Raw genomic sequence first — 10,000 nt, forward strand, 5'->3', positions numbered from 1 at the left:
AAAATACAGCGGAGCATCACAGAAATAAATTACACTTTAACACAGATTCACACAGAAAACAGCTGTTTTACATTAGAATAATATTTAACATTTTTACTGCATTAATCAAATAAATGCAGCCTTAGTTTGATATTATAATAATATTATTTCACAATATTTTACTCTAATTTTCATCACATAAATGCAGCCTTGGTGAGTAAAAACATTACATAAAATCTACTTTTAGATTTCTCAGTATGCTCATATTATTTAGCCAATTAATTAAATTTTTTCTTGATTTTGAAATGCAAATGTTCAACTTCACATACTGGGAAAACTACAACAATTAAATATGCAATGAAAACATGACGTTATCTTCTGGGATCCTTCATGCAGAAGAAACACAACAGGCTGTTGATCAGATAAGAGAAACACAGCGTTGATCAGCGTTACGCCTCGACTGCACTGAACTCAGATCAGATTCAGCCACCGATCCCATCCGGAATCCGCTGGAATTCCGACTCCCACGCCACAGCGTTCCCCTTACCGATCCCAGGCCATGAAGGGAAGAAAAAGACTGCAACTCGGCTCCGGGGGAAAAAAATCAAACGCTTTCCAAATGTTCGACTTGACCCAGATCTGCACATCAGAGACGCTGAACTTTAGACCTTGTTTTTAGCGCTCGCTAGCGAAAGAAAAGGCTTGTAGCTGGCAGACGGACAAAAGGAGGGCGATGCAGAGGAACGGGGCCCTATATCCCGTCAGAGGGGCCCATTTAGGGAGGGAAGAGCTGCAGGCGGAGCCCAACATGCCTCTCACATGCACACACTCCAGAAAACACGGCACACGATCAGCGGTGAACTTTGTGAGCAAGTAGGAAGATTTAAAGGGCCAGCGCCCAGGCCTTTTAAAAATGGACTGTAGCAGAGTTATTGTGGTCAACAAAAAAAATAAACAAATATACTATATATTATAGATAAAATATACTTTTGATTTTTGATTCTCATTTCTCATTTTAATGTAGTTTAACTTGATGTACTAAAACAGAAATAAAAATTTGTAAACATTACACAGACGAAAAACACAACGGAATTACAAAAATTTTAACTGAAATTAGAATTAAAGCAGAAAATATAAAAATGGATTCAAAAATATTAATGAATGGAATTTTAATAGTATCGCAATGATCCTAAAATAAAATGTCGGATTAATAATTCTAAAGTATGGATTTAAAATGAATCAATTAAAAAAATCGTCACAAAACAGACTTGCATCGATAATTATTAAAGCTATAAAAAGTTATAAAAACTATCAGCATAAGAGCCTAAATAAAGAATATAAAGTTCACTTTATTTGATAAAATTAAATTTTATAACATTTATTATATATATATATATATATTTATTAAATTATATTTATTTCCAAAATAAAAGTCCAGTTAACTCTGAAAAGAAAATGAAAGAAATATATTACTATTCTACAGTAATAATGCATGAGATCATTTACAAACACACAAAATAATAATAATAATTATTATTTTAGATTAATATTATTAAGGAACATCATACTCAAGACATTTTTATATCCAAGTTTTAATTAACACAGAAAATTTCTATTGTAAAGCAATTTATTTTACAAATTTTTTTTAGAAAATGTAAATAATTATTTTATTTTTATTTGATTTCATGTAATATAATCCTTATAAATTGAATTCAAGATTAAATTCTAGTAATGAACTCTGAATTCAGCTGATGATGTAACAGAGCAGGGGAGGGGCTTGTGTGTGATGGGAGGGGCTTCTGTCAGAGAGGCGTGGCCTGCGAGGGAGAGAATCTCAGAAAAGTACACTAACACACTATTTAGCAGAAATAACATGAGCAATATTCAAGTATGATAATTCAAATCTGGCTTTAAATATCAAACGGTGAACAAGTCAAGGACAACCTGAACAAACACAATTACAACCAGGCGCAGATGTTTGGTTCACTACCAAAACTGATTACAGGAAAACAACAGACGAGTTTACTGAACAGTTTCACAAACACCGCAGGCTGAAATCAAAAGAGCAGCATGTGTTCGGTGGAGAGTCAGACTTTCAGCTCACCAGCCGTGATGGACGTCATGTGAACTTTAATCCCGGTGACACAACAACAACATGAACACGCCGACAAATAAAAATAGCACCGAACAACACGTGAACGTACTGCGACAACAGATACAGCAATAAAGCATCGGACAGATAGAATCACTTGCGGGAAAGTTATGAAATTAGGAGCACAGATTGAGGACAGTCTCAATATTAACCACAGCAAAATTTGGAGTCTCTATCTCAAACTCTCTAGCGCCACCAATAGGTCACATTTGCATTCATATTTCTGCTATTTACTTTTGAACTGGTCTAGAAGCAAAATAATGTTTTCCTCTGATTCCTCGTGCCGAGTCGAATGCATAACATTTCAATTTCTATGATTCAAGATTTTTCGCGATTTTGAATATAGCTAAAAAAAAGGCTTAAGGTCGGATTTGTCTGATTTCCACCAAAATTGGCTCAGATCATCTTCAGACAATGCCGGCAAAAAGTTATCAAAAGATTTCCTGTAGACCAAGCCGTTCTCGTAAATCACTTTAACGAATTCAATAAAATTCACGCAAAAATGAACATGAGGCTATATCTTTGCAACGCTTCAGCAGATTCTGACCAAACTTGATATGTGTTATACCAGGAATGACCTCAGGGCACATTAGTAGTTTCAGCACAGCGCCACCTACTGGGCAAAATATATACACTTTTTAAAAAATATATATTTTCTGAACACTTTGACCCAAAAACATAAGATTAATCTCGTTAGATTTAGAGTAGCTGAATCAAATGATACAACATTATTTAATCTCAACCATTTTTAGCATGGACCATTTAAAATTTGTATTGAAATTTATAAATATATTTAACAATAAAATAAATAAAAATGATCTTCAATGCATTTACAAAAAAACAAGATAAATTAAGAAAAAATTAAATTAAATAAAAATGATTTTAGAACGGCCATTATTTTCATTACATTATTTTTTTTTCATAAACTAACATAATATTTGCATTTTTTTTATTATATAGACTAGAAGAAAAAGTAAGAAACAAATTAACATAAGAAAAATAAAACTGATTTTAGAACTGCTAGTATTTTCAATAATTTCAATGTATTTAAAATAAAATAAAGAAAAAAACACAACTATAAAAAATTAAATTGAAATGTTAAACAAAATAAGAAAAACTAAAAAATAGATGATAATATAAAATAATATGATCGTCCAAGTAAAATTAAAATAAAAAATAAAAAATTATAAAATAATGATAAAAAAACATAATTAAAAAACAAAAGTTAATATTCAAGTGGTGCTTTTGCTCGCAAAACTATGACCCTCCTGACCCCGTTTACAGATGCGACTCAGGTTCCACCTGTAACACTAAATATCAGTGTCTGATTCATCATTATCACCCAAAACAACAATCAGACTTGAGCGGTCTGAGCGCAGCTCTCTGTGAGGTCTAGATCTGTTCCAGGAACAGAAAGTCCAGCGGGAAACCAGATGCATCATGACTCATTAAAGGTGTGAGAAACTGGATTCATTCACAGCCTTCGCTCCAACTGAGACGAGAGCTGATGGAAAAACCCTTCGGCCTCGTTTCAGCTGCAAACAGCTCCAAATATTTATTTTTATTTATTTTATTATATTACTTACTTAGAAAAAAATGTTGAAAAATTTAGTAAAATATTATACAATTTAAAACAGCTGTTTTCTATGTGAATATATTGTAAAATTTAATTTACTTCCGTGCATTTTCAGCAGAAACATTCTAATATGATTGTAATAAACCGTGGTACTATGAATAGATGTGAATGCAAGTTTTAACATGCATAAGTCTAACACTCTTCACAAGCACAGAAACCGTCTCAGATCTTATCAGAAAGCAGTCAAATGCCTCGTGTGAAACAGCAGGCTGTGCATGCCGCCGAAACCACGCAGAAAACCCCAGATCGTACCTTACATCTCTGAGATAACGTCAAATAACTTTCTGAAATTGAAAATAGATTTAGTTTTAACCTTCATATAGCAAAATATATTTAAAAATGTGTCTCAGGGACAAGAAAATACATGTTTAAATATTTAAATGTGACTTATTTCATTTGTATTTTCTTTGATAGAAACATATGCACGGCCAAATATATTTGTAAATATATATATATATATATATATATTTATATATATATATATATATATATATATATATTAATCTATTTTCAAATAAATGGCAAAAATATAGTTCAGTAAATAAATTTCAAGGAAAAATATTATAACAAGGTGCTATTTTTCTATTTATTTATTTTAATAAATATATATTGATTTTTTTTCTGCTGTGTAAGTTTATTTGTCATTCATATCTTGTGCACTGCAAACTTGTGCAAACTGTGCTTTATTCTGCTGATCTGTGAGTGAGGTGATTTTATCTTTATACACATCAGGTTTTGTTAAGTTTCCAAAAAATAAGACTTGAAAGCATCGCTAAAAATTAGCTGAAAAATATTTAGTAGCATCTGACTTCATTTAATTAATAATTAAATAATAATTAATAATTAAGGTATATGTACTGGTTTTGTGATAGATATCAATAATAAAAATTAGATAAATACAGTAAAAAAATTATGTTATTACAATTTAAAAGAAAAAAATATTTAAATGTAAAATGCAATTTTATCAGTATGAATATTAAATAATAATAAATAATAAAAATTCTTCTTACATTATTATTCATTTGACATTAATTTAATATAATAATATAATATTATAATATAATAATAATAATAATAATAATAATAATAATAAATAACTTTTTTTATTATTTTTATCATTTTTGTTCTATGGATTATTATTATTATTTATTGTTGATAATACAATATTATTGTACGATTGTACGATAAATGTTTTAACTGCTACTGTGTAAAAGGAACGCTGCTGTAAAAAGCACCTTATTTGTTTAAATTGTTTGCAAACCAAATGTTATTACACTTTTGTTCATATAGCAGTACTTTTACAAAAGTGCATTATACATTACTTCTGAATGCATTATTAGAATTGTGCATAAGAATACGATTAATCGCGATTAATCGCAAACAATAATGCGATTAATCACAATCAAAAATGTTATTGTTGCCCAGCACATATTTATTTATATTATTTTTATCATTATTATTGTTAATAAATACCAATAATACGCAAAACAGTAGTATTACCAAAATAAAAAAAATAGCTACAAGAAAAATAATAAAACCATTTAGTTTTACAGTAAAAATTTTACAATTACAAATAATTTACAAAAAAATTACAAATACCATACCATAGGAGTTTAACCCTCGAGACACGTCTGATTCTCACACGGGAACAGAGATGACTGTGTGAAACTACAGATGATTATGTGCATTTGTCTCTTCTGCTCTGCAAACTGTGATTTATTCTGCTGATTTGTGAGCGAGGGGAATTTATCTAGCTGCGTTATGCAGATGAGGTTTTGTCAAGATGAAAAAAATATTTAAAAATAAGCCAATATCACTAGGAATCGATAACGATGTGAATGTAGCCTTTGCTTGAAATAAAAAAAAAAAAAAATTAAAATATATAAAGATGTAAAATGCCTGATTGTTTTGTTTTTTTCATGAAAATATCTATATATAGTAAAAAAATATATATTAATAATAAAATATACACACGTGGTCAGAATTGTTGGTAAATATGATCAAAGAAGGCTGAGAAAATAAATCTGTGTTGTTAATCCTGTTGGTCTTTTATTTTATAAAACTCACAAAAATCGAACCTTTCATTGGAGGATAAGAATAAAAAATACTGGGGGAAATATCATTATTAAATAAATTATAATCGTAAATAATATTTATTTATTTCAGTCAAAGGCTACATTCACGTTATATAAAAATAAATAAAACTATATATAGATATTTTGTGTCATGATTATATCTATAAATATATATATATATATATATATATTATAATAATTAATAAATAATATTTTTGTTATATTATATTACTATTATTATATATAATTTATATATTTGTTCTTTATAAAAAATAATATTATATATTATATATAGACAGATTTATAAAATGTAAACGAAATTATATATATATATATATATATATATATATATATATATATATATATATATATACATACATACATACATATACAGGTGTAAATTTTCCAAGCAGATAATCTTATGAATTTACATAACAGCCATATCATTTCCAGCTTGTTACAAATTTCCTTTTGGTAAAAATAAATAAATCATAATAATCATAATAATAATAATATTGAAATAATATCATAAAAAAAATTATAAAATGCAATTACAATATGGAAAATGAGTTGAAAAGTAAAAAACAGAAGACATTATTTGTAGAAAGTAACACAAACTAAGAAGGTCTTCTGTTGTGGTCAGTGAGAGCCGTAAGCTCCGCCCCCCTCGGTTACTGTTGCTACTGTCAGTGTCTGTGAGTCAGCCTCCAGTGAAGCTCAGCTCTTAAACAGTGCTGACATCAGTGTGCATCTCCATGTGATGCTTCAGACCTGATCAACGCTTTACCTCTGAACGTTCTGCTGCATGAAGGATGGAGATGACGACTGTACCGGCCTTGACAAACCGCTTCTGTTGTCATGGGCAACCCATTTCCCGCTCCACTAATTGATGTTTTTAACCACTAAATGTAGAAATATAGAAAAAAATAGCGATTGTGTGGGAGGAAAAGAGAGGAACAACAGAAGAGCAGTTCATGCTCAAGAGCTCCATTCACCATCACGAACAGCAGAACATAAAGACAAATTAAAAACCAAACTTCTCCACTAAAATAAAAACACCCGACTGACAGACTCAAACTGAATATAACAAATGCAAAGCTTCTTTAATTAAATATTACATTTAATTCAATTTTTACATGTATTATTGCATATATTAATAATAAATATATAATATAGATCATTTCATTATTAATAATAAAATATTTAATTTATTTAAATGCAATGCATCAGATGTTATATACATGCAAATATTACATTTAATTAAATTCTAAAATTTATTATTGCAAAAATTAATAAAAATACATAATATAGATCATTATTATTAATAATAAAATATTTAGTTGGATTAAAAGCAATGCATCAAATGTTATATACATGTAAATTTAATATGCAAATCAATTCTTACATGTATTCTTGCAAATATTAATAAAAATACATAATATACATGATTTATTATTAATAATAAAATATTTTAATTAAATGCAATGCATCAAATGTTATATACATGCAAATATTACATTTAATGAAATTCTTACAAGTATTATTGCAAATATTAATAAAAATACATAATATAGAGCATTTATTATAAATAATAAAATATTTTATTTAATTAAAAGCAATGCATCAAATGTTATATACATGCAAATATTACATTTAATTAAATTCTTACATGTATTATTGCAAATATTAATAAGAATACATAATATAGAGGATTTATTATTAATAATAAAATATTTTTATTTAATTAAAAGCAATGCATTAAATGTTATATACTTTATATGCTGCACTGATTTTAAATGAATTCATTAGTAATTAATTTGTAATGATTTCTCCTCACATGCTCCTGGTTTTACTGTGAGTGAATCAGTGCAGTTTACAGTAAAGGACCTTGCTTTCCGCTGACATCATCAAGGCCATTCATTTATGAAACGCCCACTTTTCACTAAACCACATCATATTAGACACAATACTTTCCATTGTCAGTCACGTTTTAATAGCCCAAAAAACATTTTCCCATAGAGTCGGGAGGGTGTAAACCTGATTTTAGCGCTCAAGCGAGCAGAACACGAACCTAAGAACACAGCGCTTCAGCCACAAACCCAAACTACAGGCCAGGAACGTCCCGTCCTGCTGGGCTTCAAAGAGGAACGGCTGTAATTACGTCTGCAGACGCATCATCGTCAGGCCGCAAGAATTCAATTTACTCATCACTAAATACAGGGGTCACATGGACACGAAACACACAGAAACATCCTGCTGTGAACAACAGGAAAGATCACCAAACTCTAAACGAGGATCTATTTAAAGACGCTTCATGTTTCACTGATGAATCATACGTGAGATGCTCTTCTCTCTTAACATATAAGACAAGAGATCAAGATGAAATTTGTAAAAAAAATATTACATTTATTACTTTATTTTTTTTATATATCAAGCATCAAATGCTACATTCATGGGAAACATAAAAAAATATTTTTTATTCATCAAGGATGCATTAAATTAATCAATAGTACCAGTAAAGAAATTTATAACGTTACAGTAAATTTATATTTCTTATAAATCCTGCTCTTTTGAACTTTCTGTTCATCTGTGATTCCTGAAGAATAAAATCTATCACATTATTTCACAATATTATAATTTTTATTTATATTTTTATAATGTATTATAATTTCGATTTATTTTATAAAAAGACTTAATTTTTACTGTTTGTTCGTCAAATAAACATTTATAATATTTATTTTATAATAATTCATTATAATTTATTATAATTATAATTTATAATTTGTATTGTATTTATTTGATCTCAAATATTTATAATATTTATAATTTATATTTATTTTATAATAATACTTAATTGTTATTGTATTTTTTTATCAAATAAATATTTATAATATATATTTTATAATAATGAATTATAATTTATATTTATTTTATAATAATACTTAATTTTTATTGTATTTTTTTATCAAATAAATATTTATAATATTTATTATTTAATAATAATTCATTATAATTTATATTGATTTTATAAAAATACTTAACAATTTTTATTGTATTTATTTGATCAAATAAATATTTATAATATTTATAATTTATATTTATTTTATAATAATGAATTATAATTTATATTTATTTTATAATAATATTTTATAATAATACTTTACAATTTGTACTGTTTTTTTAATTTATTTTTTATGATCAATTAATTGCAGCCTTGCTGTGCAGAAGAGACTCTTTTTTCGGGACGTTTAACACACAAATAAATGTCATGTTACTCATGTTCTGTTTACATGTTATTTAGATTTATTCATATTTATTCAAGTCATCCATTAGAGCTAAACGATATCAAACACTTTCGGATGTTACTCAGCTGGTTTAACTGTGACTGTAATGATACCAATGCTATAACCCCGTTCTGTTCTGTTCTTTTAACAGCAGACAGCATCCATCCACTTCTGCAGAAAACTGTCGGTGTTCACTATAATGAACGCATATTTCTGAGTAATCCAATTGATTAAAAACTGATGATTCATAAGAAAACTATTCACATCAGTGCAAAAACAACCTCACGTTATGAAACACTCGAAAATGTATTCGAATTGCATGTAAAATTTCCATGCATTTACACAGTTTATTATTTGTTATTAAATTGGATTACACAGTTATTGTTTTTATATTAAGACTAAAATGAATGTGATGTCAGTCAAACATAAATGAATCCAATTTCTGAACTCTAGCAAAATACTTGCATCTATTTGAAGTTATTTAAATAATATTTTATTTTATTTTACATTATAGTATTTTTAATCATTTTATTTAATCATTTTATATTCATTTCTACATGATCTTTTAATCATTTTATTTAAATAATATTTTTTTACATTCATTTCAATATTTTTATTTGTATCTTTATCATTTTATTTAAATAATAATTTTTTTAATTCATTTATATATTATTATTTATATATTTTTAAACATTATTTAAATAATTATTTTTATGTTTCTTTTTTATTATTTTTGTATCTTAATCATTTTATTTAAACAATCATGTTTGTAATAATTGTAAATAATCATATTTCAATTGTTTATCTTTTAAATCATTTTATGTAGCAACTTATTTTTTACATTAATTTCTATATTATTATTTATATATTTTCA

General features: G+C 27.2%; 1 protein-coding gene across 5 annotated transcripts in view; it reads right to left on the reverse strand.

The window, feature by feature from the left end:
- Positions 1-10,000, reverse strand: part of LOC113065759 (vitamin D3 receptor A-like) — a 44,111-nt gene that overhangs the window by 21,063 nt on the left and 13,048 nt on the right. The window contains exon 1 of one of the 5 annotated variants that reach the window (XM_026237262.1): positions 527-911. The exons of 3 other annotated variants lie outside the window; for them this stretch is intronic. In XM_026237262.1, coding sequence (XP_026093047.1) covers positions 527-626 — 100 coding nt within the window. In that variant the 5' untranslated portion in view covers positions 627-911. Of the gene's footprint in view, positions 1-450; positions 912-10,000 lie in introns of those variants that run through there. One more of the 5 variants, XM_026237263.1, reaches the window with a different exon arrangement.

Source organism: Carassius auratus, chromosome 48 (assembly GCF_003368295.1).
Source record: "Carassius auratus strain Wakin chromosome 48, ASM336829v1, whole genome shotgun sequence".
Taxonomy (NCBI): domain Eukaryota; kingdom Metazoa; phylum Chordata; class Actinopteri; order Cypriniformes; family Cyprinidae; genus Carassius; species Carassius auratus.